At 53.8% G+C, this 19488-nt stretch overlaps 3 protein-coding genes across 5 annotated transcripts in view; 2 read left to right on the top strand and 1 right to left on the bottom strand.

Moving 5' to 3' along the window:
* The first annotated feature begins 2559 nt into the window (after nt 1–2559).
* On the top strand, nt 2560–5871 carry Kremen2 (kringle containing transmembrane protein 2). 2 transcript variants are annotated; one of them, XM_005349204.2, is made up of 9 exons: nt 2560–2659; nt 2895–3069; nt 3748–3839; nt 3910–4034; nt 4216–4369; nt 4703–5035; nt 5126–5251; nt 5332–5410; nt 5643–5871. In XM_005349204.2, exons 1-9 carry the CDS (start codon nt 2569–2571, stop codon nt 5851–5853), a joined length of 1386 nt encoding a protein of 461 aa, XP_005349261.1. In that variant the 5' UTR covers nt 2560–2568; the 3' UTR covers nt 5854–5871. The 2 variants fall into 2 exon arrangements, with proteins under 2 accessions (XP_005349261.1, XP_005349262.1); XM_005349205.2 differs by having other exon boundaries at nt 4333–4369.
* A 1205-nt stretch (nt 5872–7076) lies between these two features.
* On the top strand, nt 7077–11116 carry Paqr4 (progestin and adipoQ receptor family member 4). Its single transcript, XM_026780780.1, has 3 exons — nt 7077–7546; nt 8985–9206; nt 9314–11116. Exons 1-3 carry the CDS (start codon nt 7381–7383, stop codon nt 9745–9747), a joined length of 822 nt encoding a protein of 273 aa, XP_026636581.1. The 5' UTR covers nt 7077–7380; the 3' UTR covers nt 9748–11116.
* A 114-nt stretch (nt 11117–11230) lies between these two features.
* Nucleotides 11231–19488, bottom strand: part of Pkmyt1 (protein kinase, membrane associated tyrosine/threonine 1) — a 9218-nt gene continuing 960 nt past the window's right edge. Inside the window, exons 2-6 of one of the 2 annotated variants that reach the window (XM_026780778.1) lie at nt 14129–14618; nt 13060–13553; nt 12275–12381; nt 11988–12160; nt 11231–11803 (exon numbers count right to left, since the gene is read on the bottom strand). In XM_026780778.1, coding sequence (XP_026636579.1) covers nt 11633–11803; nt 11988–12160; nt 12275–12381; nt 13060–13553; nt 14129–14479 — 1296 coding nt within the window. In that variant the 5' untranslated portion in view covers nt 14480–14618 and the 3' untranslated portion in view covers nt 11231–11632. Of the gene's footprint in view, nt 11804–11987; nt 12161–12274; nt 12382–13059; nt 13554–14128; nt 14948–19488 lie in introns of those variants that run through there. The other variant, XM_026780777.1, reaches the window with a different exon arrangement.

Consider the following 19488-nt stretch of genomic DNA (forward strand, 5'->3'; position numbering starts at 1 on the left):
GAGCTCCAGCCCAACCTGCTCTATTTTTTTTTTTTTCAAGACAGGGTTTCTCTGTAGTTTTGGAGCCATCCTGGCACTAGCTCTTGTAGACCAGGCTGGCCTCGAACTCACAGAGATCCACTTGCCTCTGCCTCCCGAGTGCTGGGATTAAAGGCGTGTGCCACCACCGCCCGGCCCTCAACCTGCTCTATTATGACAAGCTCCGATCCAGTCAGGGCTACAGGTGAGACCTTGTCTAAAAGTACACTGAGAAAGATACCTGGTGTCCCTCTATAGCGACGTAGTCCTGTAGACTCAGAGAACTCCAAGGATGTGTGATAGGGACAATGGTGTCAATGCCTGGCACCTAGATCACACTCGGCTTGAAACAGGGCTCCAACACTGAACAGCTAGTGAGCCCACAGTTGCCAAGGGCCTCTGAGCCCCAGTCCGCAGATCTGCAGAATGGGGCGGTACAAATCCTCCCCTAGGGCCTTGGGAATGCGACAGGCTGCTGCCTGTACCGTGCAGAGTGTGGAATGCTGGGGAAGTGTGTGTTGAGGGGTGCAGGGTGCAAGGCCTTTCTATTCAGAGGTTCCACAAGCCACCCCAGATTGGAATTTGTGGCAGGGACACTTCTCACTCACTCCCATCTCAGGGTCCTCAGCCCAATAACCGGGCACTACCTCCCTCTCTTGCCCCTTTGCAGGGGACAGGACTGGGCTGATCTTCCCCAAACTATTTAGGGTTGTTTTAGGGCAACCCATGGTTCTGCCAGGGAGGAGTCCTTCCTCAGCTAACTGCCATCATTCATTCCTGTTCGTTCACTTCTTCCTCCACAGGACTGGCCCTCACAGAAAATGTGAGGGGTTCTGGCCCTCAGGTGGAAAGGGAAGGAAACCCCAAGACCGACAGATCAACTTGAGACTTCCTTGATAGGCGTCTGGAGGGCTCTGTGGGAGAAAGAGGGAGACTCCTAGCCCAGAGCTCAGCTTGGCCACTGAGTGAGCTGCCAATGGAGGCACCCCTCCCTCACCATCTACAACCTCAGCATGCCCCTCTCCTTGGAATACCCCATCCCTACCCCACTCCCTCCACCCCCCGACGACTTGTGGCCCCCCAAGAACCTTCGCCTGAAGTGCCAACTGCACAACTGCAAGATTCCCACAGCTAATTATTGATCTCTGCCACGAACGCTTCGACCTCTCAGAATCCTCCCTAGGAATCTTGCTTCTCCATCTGCTTCAAGGAGGACGTGTGTTAGGCAGAGGGGGTGGGGAGGTGGGCTTGTTAGAGCTGGGCCAGGTCAGCCTGGGCCCAAGGGACTAGACATACAGGGACTAGTAAAGGGTGGGCAGGGAGGCCTGATGGGCAAGGGGTTTGAACAGGGTAGGGCTGCATAGGGTACCCCCCATCTCCCTCCCTGGGTCCCCACCCCCGCCCTCCCACGCACCTGCGCTGGCCTCCCCCCAAGCCCCGGGGCAGCACTGGGAGATCAGAGGACTCGGAGGAGTTGGGCTCAGGGGGATGGGACGGGGAATTTCCCCCCACGCCTGCCTGGGCCTGCTCCCCTCCCCCTCCCCTGCCAGGTGGGGGGCACCGCTGGGGGAATTCCACCGCAGGCGAGGCTCCGGAGAGCCTGGGCTGGGGTCCTAGGGAGTGGAAGAAATGGGAGCGGGAGAGGGGGCGGGCTGGAACCTGGGGCACAGCTGCCTTCCTCCCCAGACACCAGCTGCCCCTGCCTGTCGCTGATAGCGTCCACGATTCCTGTCTGTCTCCCGCGATCAGGGGCAGGGAGTGGCCCTTCCTTATTCAAGCCAGCCGCGGCGGGACCTGGGGAGAGACGAGCGTGAGGACTCGGAGAAGATGTGCGTGTGAGCGTCTTACAAGGAATGAGTGGATTGAATGGGTCTACATGCGCGCGTGCACTCGAATTAGAGTGCCTGTGTCCACTTGGCTTGGTGCTGCCGCTGGAGGGAGGCTTGTAACTCTCTTTTAAGATCCTCTTGAGGTCTGCTAAGCTGGCTGTCCAGTCCCCCTCCATGCCCTCCCAATAGAACTCACACCAAACCTGGAAGAAAGGGAGAAAGGGATGGAGAGGCATGAGTTGGGACGCTGGGGGTCCCGGGGGAACGAACAGGCGTGGGAGGCGTCTGGACCTGCTGTCTGCGCTCCAATCACGGGCGGGGTTTCTAGTCTTCCCGGGGGGAGGGGAAGAGAAGAGGGGAGGGACCTGTAGGGACCGACACAAGCGGGGCAGGAGACAGTGCTTTAGAGACCTGGGAGAGGGAGACTCAGGGTGCAAGACACAATTCGATGGGGTGGGTGTGGGGACCCAGGCCCAACCCAGAACTAGAAACCGGAGCCTGAGCTCTTCCTCTGGCCAGATACCTCCCCCAGAGACCCTTGAGGAGCGACAACCGGGCCGAGATCCCAGGAAGATATTCTCTGGTCCCCAACCTGCAGCGGCGACCAAAGTAAGACCAGGACAGACGATCAGAGGACAACGCCCCACTCTGACCCTAGAGCAACCCCGGGGGCGTCCTAGGCAGTGCTTTGGCCCAGACAACATCTCTCTGGTTAGGGAAGATGGGGACACTGGTTCTGCAGTGCCTCCTTTTCCTTTTCCCGACGCTGCTGCCGCCGCGGGGAGCCTCAGCAGGGAGCCTTCATAGTCCAGGTGAGTTAGACCCAGCGGCCAGGCCAAAGTCACTGCTGGGCTTCTGGACTTCTGCGCCCAGGACTGGGGCCCCAAAACTGGGGAAGTGGGAGAGCAGGTGGACAGAGCAGCTGAGCAGTCCGAAGGCTCCCTCGTGGATGGGAACTGACTGGGACTAGGCAGGAATTGGGGGTCGAGAAGTGAGGAGGCCCAGTGAGCGTCCAGACTTCTCCAAAATCTCACGGTTGCCGGGCAGGCCTGTCCGAATGCTTCCAGGTGAACGGCGCTGATTACCGGGGCCACCAGAACTACACGGGCCCGCGCGGAGCCGGACGCCCTTGTCTTTTCTGGGACCAGACGCAGCAGCACAGTTACAGCAGCGCCAGCGATCCTCAGGGCCGCTGGGGGCTGGGCGCGCACAACTTCTGTAGGTGAGTAGCGGGGCGGAGCTGTCAGCGAGGCTGGACCAGTGGTGGCTGGAGGCGGGGCAGAGGGGTGGTCTGCTTTGGCCTAGTACAGGACCCTCAGGAAGATTTAGGGGCCGGGCCCATCTCATACTAGGTTCATCAGGTTGGCAAAAGCTTGGAACTAAGGATGTGTCCGACATAGGTGAGAGTTTTCTGGAAAGCCTCCAAGGGCCAGGACAAAAGGTTTACACCAGGGGCCCTTGGACGTCTGATCTGGTTGAACTTGAACCCTGGGACGGTTGGAATGGTTCTTGAAGTACTTAAGCCGCATCTACAACCCATAACAGGAGGGCTCAAAGTCACAGCTTTCTTCTGGAGCGTCAGTCAGGGGCTGAAAGGGGGCCACCTGCTGCCCAGCCACAAGACTGAGGGGTTACTACTTGTACTCCTTAGACATTTTATGCAAGGGAGTGGTGAGGACCCACTGTAAAGTCAGGAAGTTCTCCCGTGAGGTCAAGCCAAACACATGAAAACAACTCTCCAGGTTCTTAGGGCGACTTCCCTGTCCCCTCGGAGGTCAAAGTCTAGGAGCAGAAGGAGAAAACTGGAATGTGTCCTGACAGAGAGAGAGAGCATGGCTTCTCAAATGTGGTGGCTACAGGGCAGGGTAGTAGGTGCTTCACCACCTCCCTCTGACCACAGGAACCCAGATGGTGATGTGCAGCCGTGGTGCTACGTGCCAGAGACAGAGGAGGGCATCTACTGGCGCTATTGTGATATCCCCACCTGTCACAGTGAGTGAGCGCAGGAGCCTGGGGTGGGGTCGCTTTCAGAAGTGGGATTCTGACTCTGCTTCCTCCACAGTGCCTGGGTACCTAGGCTGCTTCGTGGACTCTGGGGCACCCCCCGCTCTCAGTGGTCCGAGTGGCACCTCCACAAAGCTCACGGTCCAGGTGTGCCTTCGATTCTGCCGCATGAAGGGCTACCAGGTACTGTCCTTGGTCTCAGACCAGTGACCCTTTATCTTGACCTCAGGGCCCTACCCAGCTCCCAACACTGATGCCAGAACTTGACACTAACTTCTGAACCTCACCAATCCCTACTTCCCACCCCATTATCCACCCATATCCACCATCCCTGCCTTTGGGGTCACCCAGTCTGTGCTCTCAGCTGGCTGGCGTGGAGGCTGGTTATGCCTGCTTCTGTGGCTCTGAAAGCGACCTGGCCCGGGGACGGCCAGCCCCTGCCACCGACTGTGACCAGATCTGTTTCGGCCACCCAGGCCAGCTGTGTGGAGGCGACGGGCGACTGGGCATCTATGAAGGTGAGATGTGAACCAGAATGAGGAGCATCAGTGGGATCTGATGTGCCGTTCCCCAGTGGGAGTGTAATCAGGGAAGCCTGATGCTGGGGTGGGATAAGATCGGGAGACAAGGGTTGAAGGCAGGATCTGTAATGAGCATGAGGTGGAACCTGATTGTGAAGCCCGCACTTGATAAAGGGATTGGTCGGAAGGTGGGGCCTATTTATAGAAACTGGTCGGTGCCAGATGCCAGTACTGGGGCGGGAACGAGGCTTACTTGGAAAGGGGGATCTCTGTGCTGGAAAGAAAGAGCCCGGATGGCCTCAGGTTCTTGACCGTCTCCCCCGCCCACAGTGTCCGTGGGCTCATGCCAGGGAAACTGGACGGCGCCTCAGGGTGTCATCTATTCCCCGGACTTTCCGGATGAGTATGGGCCAGATCGGAACTGCAGCTGGGTACTGGGCCAAATGGGCGCTGCGCTAGAGCTCACCTTCCGCCTCTTCGAGTTGGCCGATTCGCGAGACCGGCTGGAGCTGCGCGATGCCTCTTCCGGCAACCTGCTCCGCGCCTTCGACGGCGTCCACCCTCCGCCGCCTGGTCCTCTGCGCCTGCGCACTGCTGCACTACTACTCACCTTCCGCAGCGACGCACGAGGCCATGCTCAAGGATTCGCTCTCACCTACCGTGGTGAGCAGGGGCTAGCCCTCCTGCCCACCTCCTCATCCCCGCCAACACAACCCTACTTCTGGCCACTTCGCCTCATACCTCTCTCCGCAGGGCTGCAGGACACAGTGGAGGACAGCGCATCTCTTAAGGTTTCGGCCGAGACTCCTGCAGGGGACCCGGATGGTGCCAACGTGAGCTGCAGCCCTAAGCCCGGAGCTGCACAGGCTTCCATAGGGGGTAAGGCTGGCTTGCAAGGTGGGAACTAGTCAGGGAGTGGCCCCTGACCAGTTGTCCTCATCACACCCTTGTGCCCGCAGCCCGAGTCTTCTCCACCGTGACGGCCATCTCCGTGTTGCTGCTGTTGCTCCTGTCGCTGCTGCGTTTGCTGCGTCGACGGTGCGGGCGCTGGGGCAGGGCGTGAGGGCAGACCCCGCACTGGGTGCCTGATGCCTCGTGCTCGGGGTGTGGGGGCTCTAGTGGGGAGCTGGGACGGGGAAACAAAGCTAAGAAGGTCCTGGGTTTTTAAGGGGGCGTGGCCTTGGGAGAGTTACACGTGGGTTCGCAGGCAGAGCAGGATGTTGGAGGCAAGACCGAGTATGGGTCCAGCTGACGTCTGCTCCCTCTCTAGGAGCTGTCTGCTGGCTCCAGGAAAAGGGTCTCTGGCCTTGGGACCTTCCCGGGGCCCCGGGAGAAGCTGGGCTGTGTGGTACCGCCGGCCCCGAGGGGTGGCCCTGCCCTGTCCCCCAGGAGACTCTCAGGCTGAGGGTCCTGCTGCGGCCTACCGGCCCCTCAGTGCCTCCAGCCAGAGCTCCTTGCGCTCCCTCGTCTCTGCTCTCTGACACCAGACGTCCGGGGTCCATCACAACTTCTGCCAACGAGATGGACACCTGAGATACTATGCAGCACCCTACCTCTTCCTTGTGCCCTTTAAAGGCCGCTCGGTCTCTGGTCATCTCGGGGAGACCTGAAAATCGGACAGGAAGCATCCAGTGCTATTTGAGAACTTGGTCTGACCCTTGGGGTCCAGATGGTTGAAGCGAGCCAAAGGGCAAAAGGAACCCGACACCCTAATCCTTGGACGTTGATGTGAAAGGTGGTGTCGGGCTTCAGGGTTCTTTGCGCCTCTTTTGGAGACGGTCCCGGACTGCTGCCCTTAATGAAAGGTTAGGGGTCAACAAAAGTGATCTAAAGAACTGATCAGAGAACCATAGATTTAAAATAAAGGGCCTATTTTGGTAGTCTTCAGCAAGTTCTTTGTGTGAGGGAGGAGTTATGTTAATAAGGATGTCGGGTAGGAGGTGAGATGCTGGGCGTTTCAACCGTGAGCTTTCTTGTGAGAGAGGAAGTGGAAGCCGGCTGTGGGTAGAAGTTCCTTTCTGGTACTCGCAAGAGTAGAGAGCCAACCTTTCTTCCCTGGCCTCCTGCCTTAGCCGGTTCCTTGTCTGTACCGGACCCAGCAGCGGAGGGTGTGCCTTGTGGGCGTTAATAGGGAGAGAGTTGGGTGGAACCCAAGCTCTAAGAAGCCTGGCCGGAAGGGCTGGGCCTCTCCAAGAGCTTCAGGTGCGTCACACATCTTAGACGCTTCGGTACCTGGCCAATAGGGGCATATTTTAAAAGTGGGTACGCGCCAGCGTTGCGCTGGACTTCTCTGGAGGGGCCTTAGCCAGCAGCACCTTGGACAGAGTCTGACTAAGGGCTTAGGCCATGGGTAGCCAGGCTCGAGGTGGATATCCAAAGGTGCGGCAACCTGGAGATTACTAAGAAAGCTGGGGTGTGAAATGTTGGTAGACGCCAGGTGCCAGGCCACTCCAGTAGAGAAGCCCAACCCAGAACATCGCGTCCCAAGCCCAGCACCCCATGCAAAGAAGACTGGAACCGCACATGTTAAAAAGAGAAGGCCGGGGCGGTCTCGGGGCGGAGCATCCCCGCCCGCAGCGCCCATTGGTCCTTACAACGTGAACGTCAGGAATCCAGCGCGCGAAACATGGGCAGGGTGGCGGGGGCGAGGAGCCGGGGTGGAGCCTGGCGTCCCCTCCAGCGTCCGGCCGCGCCCGTCCTCAGGGCTGCGGCTAGAAGCCGGGCTGCCGTTGCGGCCAACGGGATCGCTCCCTGCGGTGCTCTGCCACGGTGGAAACTGGACGCACTGAGCTTCGGTAGCCGGGTCGCCAGCTTCCTTTCCCTTGCGGGGGCGTCGAGCTCGCGCGTGCGCCGCGAGAGAGGGAAGAGGGCCGGGACCCCCGGCTTACCCTACGCTGGGCGACCGGACAGCCCGGAGGTGAATTGGGATGAGCTTCCCAGCTCTGCGACTCCGCTGAGGGAGACGCCTGAAATCAGAGGGTCGCTGGCCGGCCGCAGTGCGTGAGGCCATGGCGTTCCTGTCCGGGCCGCGCCTGCTGGACTGGGCTAGCTCGCCACCGCACCTGCAGTTCAATAAGTTCGTACTGACTGGCTACCGGCCGGCCAGCAGCGGCTCGGGCTGCCTGCGCAGCCTCTTCTATCTACACAATGAGCTGGGCAACATCTACACACACGGTAGGTGAGCGGCTACCTCATGCTTTATGCTTCCTGCACTCGCGGCCGCCTTGTATGTGAGCGCAGCAGCCCCCGAGTCCAAGTCCTAGGCTGCCCCTGCCCTGGTTGGGCCGGGCGCCGCGGTGACAAAGCTGCCATTGTCCCAAGCTTCGTTGCCAGCTTCTGCTTTTCCAACAGTGCCCCAGGGCAGGAGAGGGGAGCAGAGTGGGAGCCAGCTTAATCCCGCTGAGCTCTAGGGGTAAGGATCCTAATATCTCCTTGGTAATCCTGTGCCCTGGGCACCCTCCCCCTCTAGCGCTCGTCCTGGAGATGGGCGTTCACTGACTAGGAGGAGTTAGAAAGAAGAAGACCGCCCCTGCCCGGCCCAAGCCCCTCCTCATGGGGGCCTAAAGTCCCTGCCACCCTAGCAGTACCGTGGGGCTCCGCACGGTGGCCCTTCCCCCCTCCCCTTTGCGGCCCCTAGAGCTCTGCTGACACAGCCCTGGCCTGTCCTTGAGCCGCCCCAGCTGGGAGAGAGGACTAGAGCCAGTTAGGTTTAGCTTTGTGCTTTTCCCTAAAGGAGAGGGAGCACGTTATTGTTTTTGTCGCACCCCCACCAAGAGTGAGGCTGATGCCTGCTTTTGTCCTCTGTTAGGGCAATGCCAACTGCCTGTGGGGAAGGGTGGGAATCTCCAAGAAAGGCCAGCACCCGGAAGGAACAGAGCTCCTAAAAACACCCCCAATAGAGATAGGATAATCTTATTTCGGGCCCCTTCCTTTCGTTCTGGCCTTTCCTGACCTTCCTTCTTTATGTAAAACGAAAAGACCCAAAGCCTCCATCTGCCTGGGCATTTGACAATGTTAAGTAACCCTGAGTCTGGTTTGTCCCTCCTGTCCTAATCAGAACTCAGGCTGAGGTCATGCTCCTCCAGGCTTCTGCAGACACTCCAGGACAGATTGGCAGACCTGGTCTGGCCTCCTGTGTGGCTTCAGCTTCAGTCAGGACAGCTCAGGAGTTAGTCTATCCTCTATCCTCTTCCTGGTTGCCATGCTCAGCTGGGACAAGGCCACTCAGAACTGGTTTCCACACCTCAAAGTAGGGTTCATTGTCTCTACTTAGAGACCTGCAGTGAGCCCTGACAGTAACACTTCTGAAAATTTGGAGCCCACAGACCTACAGTGTTGAACTCTGCTTTCTCTGTCTTCCTTGTGTTTTTGATAGGTCACTTTAAATGTTTTATATTTATATGTTAACTTAGTATATGTGTGGGTAGGTGGAGGTTAGAAGATAACCGTGAGGAATGGATCTCTTCTACCATGTGGAATCCACGATCACACTAAGATTGTCAGGCTTGGCAGCCTTTTCTATGAGCTATCTTCCTGGCCCCAGCTGATACCTTTTAGATGTGCTTTTCCTTTATGCTGATGTGTCTGGTGGGTAACTCTTCTTTCCTTGTAGGGCTAGCCCTGCTGGGCTTCCTGGTGCTTGTGCCAATGACCATGCCCTGGGGTCAGTTGGGCAAGGATGGCTGGCTGGGAGGTACACATTGTGTGGCCTGTCTGGTCCCCCCTGCAGCCTCTGTGCTGTATCACCTCTTCATGTGCCACCAAGGAGGCAGTCCTGTGTACACCCGGCTCCTTGCCCTGGATATGTGTGGAGTCTGCCTTGTCAACACTCTTGGTGAGCCAGGGCCCCAGGAAGGTGGAGGCAAGGGCTACTGGTGGGGACCCTGGGTAGGAAGATCAGCTAGCTTGGACTGATATCCTTTTTCTGCTCTCTCTCTGCAGGGGCCCTGCCCATCATCCACTGCACTCTGGCTTGCAGACCCTGGCTTCGTCCAGCCGCCCTGATGGCTTACACTGCACTGTCAGGTGTGGCTGGCTGGAGAGCCCTCACTGCCCCCTCCACCAGTGCTCGGCTTCGAGCCTTTGGTTGGCAAGCCGGGGCCCGCCTACTGGTGTTTGGGGCCCGTGGTGTAGGACTGGGCTCAGGGGCTCCAGGCTCCCTGCCCTGCTACCTGCGCATGGATGCATTGGCATTGCTTGGAGGGCTGGTGAATGTGGCGCGTCTGCCAGAGCGTTGGGGGCCCGGTCGCTTTGACTACTGGGGGAACTCCCACCAGATCATGCACCTGCTCAGCGTGGGTTCCATTCTCCAGCTCCATGCTGGTGTTGTACCTGACCTGCTCTGGGCTGCCCACCATGCCTGTCCCCCAGACTGAGCTGTCTCCTAGCTGCCAAACCAGCTTGCCCACAGCTTCCTGAGACAAATAATCCCATCTTCCCTCCTTTGCTGATCTGCAAGGGGCTGGTTCCCTGGAAGAAGCAGCACATGGGACTTCCGATCCGGGAGACCACTCTTCATTCCTCCCAGTGGATTAATCTCTCCCTGCTAACTTCCCTCCAGGCACTGTTTTACTGTCAGCTAGAAGGAAATTGTTCTTTGAGCTTCAGTTTACCCTGTTTGACCAGTGAGAGTCTCTAAATTCATGTCTGACAGTGAGTCTGGCCACTTTTCCAAGCCTTCAGCCCGGAACCACTGCTCATATCTTGCCACTCCCACAAGATACTTCCTGGATTCTTGAACTAGCCTCTCTGCTCCTGCTTCCTGACCTCCATCTTTCTGCCCTGCATGCCAAACCTCTCAGCAGCCAGAATTGTACCTTTCCTGTCATTCCTGAAGTCAGGATGCAGGGCAGTGGGACCAGGCCCTTCTCTCAGGACCAAGTGGGCATTGGTCCTGTTTGTATTGTCTGGCCAAGAGACATGAGAGGAGCGGCTGCTTTCCCTAGGCAACAGGCACGGATGTGGAATGGTGGCTTTGGAAACAGGCCTCACTGGCCCAAGGACTCACCTTCAGTGCCATGGTCTGACTGACTGACCTGCCCACCAGAGACATGTTTGCTCAGGAAATCGCTATACAGTGTGTGGCTCTAGTCTGCTGGCCAAAGGCCACTCTAGCAGACGGTCACCTCATAGCCAGATCATCCCAGAGGCCTAAGACCCTAGGCAACATCAATAAAGGGACAAGAAGTGCTATGTAGCCACATGAGCAACCTTGGGTGTTCCCAAGATTCATTACTTTTTATTAGATACAGAAGTTTCCGGAGGAGAGGTAGGAAAGGGGGTCAGAGATTTAAAAGCACCAAGGCTGGGCCTGTGGCTCAGGCTGGGTCTAGTGAGTCCTCAAACAGGCTGAGGAGGTTCCGTGGCTCAAAGGTAGGACAGGGACCTCTAAGAGGCTCTGAGTCCATGTCAGTTAGGTCTAGGGCATCCCTTTGGGGAGGAAAGAAAAAGAAATAGGATGTTAGGTCCCAAAGTCCACTGTCCCCAGCCCTAGGCCCCGGGCTTGCTACCTCCTCACCTTGGTTTGTACCTGCCTCGAGGGGTAGAGGTTCTCCTCGTGATCCGGGACAGGATGGTCTCTGGGGAGAGTGAGGGACTACAAGAAAGGACAGGTCAGCAGGGTGTTAGGGTTGAGGAAGGTAGGACCAAGCCAGTTCTGATCCTACTTGGTTCCAGGCCCCTGCTTGGTGAAGCTAAAAGGCCGTAACTGAAACAATAAACACACACTGGCAGCTATCAAGTCTTCCTATCTGACCATGTTCAGGGGTCATTTCTGTTCCTTTTCAGGTTCAACTGAGTTGGATGTCAAGTTTTGGTAAATGAAGCTTTTCTACCATTTTGCTATGTTACAAAGAACCTTCCAAGTGAGGGAAATGGCACTATAAAGAGGGATCCTGAGAGTGTATGCTGCTTCTTTGTAGCAGTTTCTAATTACACCCTTTCCCTTGGCTAGCAGACACCTGGGACAAAGGGATCCTCTCAGGACAGGACTTACCAGGTTCTGGGAAGTATCCACCCAGGGGAGGACAGCACTTTGTTCCTGAACAGGGGGAGCCTCTACAGAGGTCAGGACTGCAATCCTGTGCTAATAACTGGTATAAAGCTGTGCTGAATGTCACAGTTGCCCACATCCACACAGCCAGTCTTTGTCCTTTGGGTGTGACAGAGGCCCATCCATCCTCCTTTCCAGGGGGCCTGGGACGCCTTCCATGTAGCATTGACCACAGTGATGTACATACACACACCCTCTACCCCAGTGCCCTAGACTCTCACCCACCCTATGCTGTTATCATCCCAGCTGGAGATGCTGCTGTCCAGGAGTGGGCTGCAAGGTGGAGAGCCAGGTGGTGTGGCCGGTGGGCCTGGAGGCTGCAGCCAGCTGGCAGGATGAGCCAGACCATGCCAAAACCAGCAGAGCAGAGTGATCAGTGCCTAAGGGGAAAGGGAGCCTCAGAAATCAAGCCCTGTGACAAAAATCACAGCACTTGGAGGCTGAGGTAGGAAGATAATGAGTTCAAGGACATCCTGGTCTATACAGTAAGTTAAAAGGGAGACTAGGTAGATCCCCTGAGCAAGGAACAGTTGGAGTATACCAGTACGCACCATAGAGGCTTACCTGTAACAGGGCCCAACCTCGACTTAGGGCTTCTGCAGCCATATACCACAGAACATTCCAGGGACGTGGCTGCCTCAGCATGGGCAGGGCCAGCAGGACCTCAGCTGTGGCTCGCAGCTGGGGGTTAGGCTCCAACATCATGGTGAGGACAGAACGAAGCTCAGAAGACAGACCTGTTCATGAGGCAGAGCCATGCATGTCAGGTAGCTCAATGGTGTCCCTACTACTAGCCACCCCTTGCCAGAGAAGCTGATAGTAGTTGGCACATTTCCTGAGCCCCCACTCACCAGCAGTGAACTCAGGGGGCAAGTATCCCTGGCGCAGCTGCTGCCAGCCCTCCCCACTATGAGGTAGTTCCATGTTGCAGGCCACTTCCAAGATGGTGAGACCCAGGCTAGTCAGGTCAGGGCATGAAGAAAAAGAGAGGCAAAGTCAGCTTTGTGACAGAGATCCCAGTCCTATGCACCATCTTGGTAAGAAAAGGCTGCTCTTTTCTCCCATAAACCATGAACTTAGTGTAAAAGGGGTGAGGAGCTTTGAGGAGGCCTCTAGAGGGCCAGTGAGCAGCAGTCAAGATGGAGACCTTTCTGTGAAGCAGAGACCACACACTTAAGCAGTTAGCATGTTGCAGTGGAGGTCCATCAGAACCCTACTGGCATGTAAATTAGTTTCTATGAATATTAGGGTTACACCATCATTCTGTAGAAATAACCAGACTACAACTGAGGCAGAGTAGTAGTAGCCAGTGTGGACTCAGAACCCTGGGCCTGGGTGTAGTCTCAGATGCGGCCCTCAATCTCGCTGCACCCTACTCTTCCAGTGCTGGGGCATACCCACAGAGCTGCTAGCCAAGCAGATGGCCAGCCTACAGTGTAAAGGCTTCTAGAGGGTTTGTTGCTTACTCTAGTGACTCTCAGCTAATGGGCAGGGGCAACACCTCCTAGGCCTGAATGCCTTCCTACCCTAGTAGCAGGAAAGAGTTCCTCTGTTGGGCAGTCCCCCTTTCTGTTGATCAGTCCTCAATAAGGGGCCTCATACAGTCTTTCATAACCTCGCCACATCCCAGCCTTACCTGAACACATCTGCGGCTGTCCCGTAGGAGCCCTGCAGCAGTTCTGGGGCCATGTAGCGCGGGTCTCCCTCCTGGGCCTCACCAGCGCCAGTTGAACCCAAATCCACCAGTAGTCCAAAGTCACCCAGCTTGCAGCGGCCCCGGGGCCCCAAGAAGATGTTGGCAGGCTTGACATCAAGGTGAACTAGGCCTTGACTATGGAGATGATCCAGAGCCAGAAGAGTGTCCCGCAAGTAGCCCCAAACCTGGGCTTCTGGCAGGCTGGCCCCCCAGGCTTCACAGTGTTGCTGCAGGCTGGGCCCACAGAGCTCCGTTTGTAGGTATAAGATGCCGCCCTCCTCCCAGGCCTGTTCCAGTCTCACACAGTGTGGGTGCTGCCCCACCTTCTCATGGCCGCCTACCTCAGCCAGCTTGCGAGTTCGGTCTTTGGGGCCTCGGAATGGAGACAAGGAGCGTTTAACAGCATAGAGTCGGCCATCTTCTTTGGAGCGTACCTGGAAGGGAGGTGTTGCCCAGAGGTAGGATGGGGGAAGTCAGAGGATGCTGTTAAGACTTTACTATGCAGGGGAATACACATCAGTCTTGGACCTCTGCATGCAATGATAAGGTACTAGATATATGTTCATTGCAGTAGAGTGGACTGGAGACACAACAACAGAGGAGATGGGGCAGACTATGCCCTCTGGCCAGGGTCCAGTGCTAAGAGAAAAATTTAGTCCCAAAAAACAGGGCAGTATGCTCTGTTGTGCCCAAGCTTTCCTCTGGAGAGGATAGGTGATCCGAGGGCCTAGGAAAAAAGGTTGGCATTGGTTCAGTCAGTTCCGGGTCAGACAGAACCAGTCATGATCTCAGCACACCATCTCCAAGCAGAGAGGTGGCGACAGGGAACTGCTGCAGGTGTGCCAGGATCTGGACAAGGGGCCAGTGCATGTTAGGCCTGGGAGTGGGGAATGGGAGGTGGCTGTAAGCCCTAGAGAGGCAAGCTATCAAAGAATAAAGGCCAGCAGGCTATCTATCCCACCAATGCAGAGGCTTCCCAGAGAAGCCTGGGAAACCACCCTTCATTTACCTTGAAGACCTCTCCATAGGAGCCACGACCTAGGCGGCTAAGCCTCTGGAAGTTCTGTTGAAAGAAGGATTCTGGCCGGCGTGGGTCATACCCAGGACTCTGAAGGGTCTCTGAGGTCTCACTCAGGAATGACACCCTCCGGGGCTGGGGCTGGTGCCAGCCTGGGGTCCGAGGAGGGAAGAGACGGCTGATAGGGATGCTGCCCTTGGCAGGGGGCCGAGGTGGAAGGCTCCGGCTGAGGCCCCCAGGTCTTTTGAGGGAGAAACCAGGTTCTGCATGTCGGAAGTAGGCTGGAACTGGGATGGGGGTACCACTTAGGGGCGGTGGGGTGCCCTCAGTGGGCATGGACATGGTCAATACTAGAGGATCAGAGCACAGAGCAATGTGTCCACACTCAAACAGTGCTTGATTCTGTGGCCCACAAAAGAGCCCCTTCTTTGCCACACACACGTTCTACTTTCCACATGAAGGTCGTGTGGACCACAAGTACCTGCAGAGAAGAAGAAAAGCCATCATACCCTTGCACACTGTGCCATCTCTAGTTTGGAGGTGACATAAATACGAAGTCAGAACCATGAGCCTTTATCTCCAAGGGCCTCATACCCAGCAGGGGACAGTATAAGTCAGCAGCTCAGGAGATGCCCATTCAGCCTTCTTTCTGCAGCCTCTCCCAAGGCTCTGAGACAGAAAAATCATGCCGTCTCTCATTACCAACTCCACAATAAAAACAGCTTCTGAGTTCCAAAACTTGACCCTCTTCTAGACTATGCATATAAAATGAGGAGACCTGTGGCCTTTCCCCCGGAAACAGGTACAATAGATGAAAACTATACAACCATCTTAATCTTTGGATATGTTACTAAAGATAGAAAATGAAAGAGTTGAAGAAAATCTAGCAAATCTTGGTGAGAACATGGAGAAAGAGTAGAACCTGCAAGTCTCCAGCGCTGTAGGCACATGTCCAGTGAGGCTCTTGCTGCCGCAGCTCCCTGTCAAAGTTAGTGTCTGCCTAGAAGAGCAGGAGTCAGCATTCCTCATCTCCCACCCACTCCACAGTGCACAGGCTGGATCTCTGTTGAGTGACAGACTAACCAGGGGCTTCTCTCCTGTCCTACTGACAGGTGACATGGAGGTTCTACTTTCAGGCCTAGCAGGCTGAGAAGCCCATGGTCCAAGCTCCAGCACATTCATAGGAAGAGGCAAGCAGAAAATGCCAGAGACCTCCGTCCTGTCCCAGCAGGGCCAGCCAGGAGGAAGTGCGCCATTGTCCACAGCACAGCTTAGAGAAATTACCCAGGGTTGAGGTAGGCTGTAAAATAGAGTCCTAAGGCTGTCCCTAGGAATACTTGACTTTGAAACAGGGTGAAGTTCATACCTGACAATGCTGTCAAAAAAGTAAGGAGTAGGGAGTGTATGGAGCTAGACACAGTGAGTGTCACCTAGAATCCCTGCACTTGGGAGGCAGAGGCAAGAGAATAAGGAGCTCAAGGCTATTCTTGGCTACATATAGAATTCAAGGCCAACATGAGTTACATAAGACCCTTGCTCCTGCTCCAAAAAAAAGGGACCTAAAAGATGACTCAGCAGGTAAAAGTGCTTGCCTTGCAAGTCTGACAACCTCAGTTCAAGCCCCAGAACCTACATAAAGGTGGAAGAAGAGAACAATTCCACAGAGTTGTCCTCTGACCTCCACGTGTGTGCCATGGCACACTCCCCTCAACCATGATTTTTTTGTTGTTGTTGTTTTTCGAGACAGGGTTTCTCTGTAGCTTTGGAGCCTGTCCTGGAACTAGCTCTTGTAGACCAGGCTGGTCTCGAACTCACAGAGATCCACCTGCCTCTGCCTCCCAAGTGCTGGGATTAAAGGCGTGCGCCACCACTGCCCGGCTCAACTGTGATTTTTTTTTAGTGAATGAAAACTTTATGTCTTAGTTGCTGGATTGGGCATGGTGGTATATCCCTGTAATTCTAGCCAAGGAGGACTGAGGCAAGAGACCAACCTAGTCAACACAGAGAGATAGATCCAGGACAGTCAGGGACATATATCCTGTCTCAAAAAAAGGAAGAAAAAAAAGGGGGGAGAGAGAAAAGGAATAAGGAATGTAACACTTCACGATGGTAGAGCACCTCCCTGGCATGTGATAGGCCCTGCTTTGATCCCTTCTACCAAAACCAAAACAATACATATTCTGGGAGCATAAATGTCCTTGTTCTCATAAACAGCACTAGGAAAACCAGGAATGTTAAACACACGGGGTTGTCCTACCAAAGAAAAGAGATGTAGAACTTCAGCTCAGAAGGTTGGTACAGGAGGTAGCTAACAGCCTAGGTGACCCCTGTGCTATCTACACAGCCAGACCATACCTGGCTACCCCAAGCTCTCACAACCAGAACCAGAGGTGGCTAATAGCCCAGATGATGACTTCTATGTATCTGTATGATGGGATGGAGACCAGATCTGATAACACAAGTAGCCTATCTCTAGAACTGAGAAGAGTTTTGATCTAATTATGCTTCCTTGTACACAGGGGATTGTTACAGCAGGAAACCTTTTGTTTCTCAAACTGTACTGTACTTAACTACGCCTACAATAAACTGCCCAGTGTCAGACTCTAGAAGTTTGAACCAATACCGGCTACTGAGTCACATCGAACTGGATTTCCTTCTTGCTCCTCACAGATCAACCCTTTGCATGTCCTGGTGGTTGCAGAGGCCTGCTAACACAGCATATACAAATAACTAAAGGCCTAAATAAAAGGGAAAACATGTTCATGGTAACAGTCTTAAAGCTGTGGGCTGGGGTATAGTTCATGGTACAGTGTTTGCCTAAAGCAATATACCTCCAGAGGCCTTCACCTCAGCCTTGGTCTGCAGATTAGGAACAATCCCTGTTAGAAACCCAGCTAGCTTCCCTGTAGAAAACTACGAGCATCTCGGCAGTTGGCACACACCTTTAATCCCAGCCCTCTGGGAGGCAGAGAGGCAGAGAGGCAGAGAGGCAGAGAGGCAGAGGCAGGAGGATCTCAAGTCTGGAAGACAGACTGATTCTATAATTCATGTGGATGTTCAGACTTCCTCCCCAAAGTCAAACTATCATAAAAGACTAAATTTGAGGCAGGCGATGGTGGTGCATGCCTTTAATTCCAGCACTTGGGAGGCATGGACTGGCAGATCTCTGTGAGTTCAAGGCCAGAGGCAAGCCTGGTCTACAGAGTGAGTTCCAGGACAGGCTCCAAAGCAACACAGAGAAACCCTGTCTTGAAAAGCTAAAAGAAGAACAAAAAAAAAAAAAAAAAAACCGGCTAAATTTGGAAGACTTACATTTCCAGATTTTCAAAATTTCTTCATATCCATAGTAATTAAAAGTTTGTTCACAAAAAGATGAAGGGGATAGAACTAAGGTTTCTGAATTTATGGTTTAATAATTTTTTCTTTGAAGCTGGTGGTGCACACCTTTAACCCCAGTACTCATGAGGCCGAGACAGGAGGATCTCTGTGCGTTTGAAGCCAGTCTGGTCTACATAGCAAATTCCAGGACAGCCAGGACTACATAGGATGATCCTGTCTTGATTTTTTTTTTTTACTTTGTCTTGTTTTGTGTTTTGTTTTTTTATTTTCCCCAAGACAGGAAATCATGATTTAGTCCAAGCTAGCTTTAAGCAGCCTCCTACCTCAGTCTCCAGAGAGCTGGATTCATTTATTTTCAAAAAGAGCACCAAGCCAGGAGGTGGTGGTGCACGTCTTGAATCCCAGCACCCAGAGGCACAGGCAGGCAGAACTCTGTGGGTTTGAGACCAGCCTGGTCTACAGAGTGAGTTCCAGGACAGCCAGGGCTACACAGAGAAACCCTGTCTCAAAAAAACAAAAAAGAAAAAAAGAGCGCCAAACAATTCAAAAGGAAAGAAGTCTTTTCAAAAAACAATAGACAACTGGGTACATGAAAGAGTAATTTTGGAAAAAAATTTTGACTTCATCTAATCTTCTTAATTAGTGTGTGTATTTATAATTTCATTTTGTTTTGAGAAAATTCTATTTAGTCCAGACTGACCTTGAACTTGTAGCAATCCTCCTGCCTCAGCCTTCCAAGTGCTGAAATTAGACATGAGCCACCACAGCTGACATTCACTGACAGAAATATTAGTGCTCGATCTTGGAACGGACGTCACAGTCTCCCTAGTGGTCTTACACATATATGCTTTCTTATGATGCTTTTTAAAAAGTGATTATTCATTTATGGTACTAGGGATTAAACCAAAGGCCTAACACATGTTAGGCAACCATTCTACCAGAGCTACTCCTCACATCTGTGCTTTCTAAATATGAGATTTATGGCTGTTTGTTTTTTTAAGACAGGGTCTCTAGTTTAAGTTGTCTTCAAACTTGCTGTGCAGCCAAGGATAACCGAGTTTTCCTACCACCATCTCCAGAGTGCTAGGATCACAGACATGTACAACTATACCCAATTTAGACAGTGCTGGGTATCAAACTCAGGCATCATTTATGTTAGGTAAATGCTATACCAACAGAGTTATTAATATAACCTCAGGCCCTAAATCTGGGATAGTTTGCATTATGAAGAGCACCTGGCATCAGGAGTTTGTGGACTCACAATTCTGCACTACAAAAAGCTGAAGGATTTAAGACTGGTGTCTAGCATAAATGCTAGCTGTTATTATAACTGGTGATTTAGATAGTAGTTGAAATGACTCACACACATTGGTACCATGGGGGTCAGCAACTGTGTGTCTGTTGGGGCAGAGGGGGGCATCAGGTTGCTACAATGTTGTAACTGAAACAAAAGCAAATTAAAAACAAAAGAAAGAGTCCATTCTAGGGGAAATTACATGTATCAAAGTTTGCCACAGCCAGCTGAGGGTGGTGGCTAGATCAAATCATTTGGAGAATGGTTAGCCTAGTGAAGTTAGGGACTTAAGAGACTTGGCTGGAAGACTCTCTTGTTATGGCTCTATTTACTTCAAGAATCCCATCCCAGAGATGACAGTGGTTATGATAGAGTACCAGCCTAGCACAGTCAGGGCCCTATATTTGGTTTCCACCCCTCAAAAAAAGGGTCTTCTTGGAGGAACCATACTGCCAGGCTCCTTGATAACGCTGGTTAAATATAGTCTTGAAGGGATGGGGCAATGCCTCAGAAGCTAAGAGTTCTTGCTGCCCTTCCAGAGGACCCAGGTTTGATTCCTAGTGGCTCACAAGCATCTGTAACTCCAGTTCCAGGGGATCTGACAGGTTTTTCTGGCTTATGTGGGCACCAGGCACGAACATGGTGCACAGACACACATGCAGGCAAAATACCCATAACATATAAAAAAAATAACAAAAATACCTTTAAAGAAGAAGAA

The sequence above is a fragment of the Microtus ochrogaster genome, chromosome 7, assembly GCF_000317375.1.
Source record: "Microtus ochrogaster isolate Prairie Vole_2 chromosome 7, MicOch1.0, whole genome shotgun sequence".
Lineage (NCBI taxonomy): Eukaryota > Metazoa > Chordata > Mammalia > Rodentia > Cricetidae > Microtus > Microtus ochrogaster.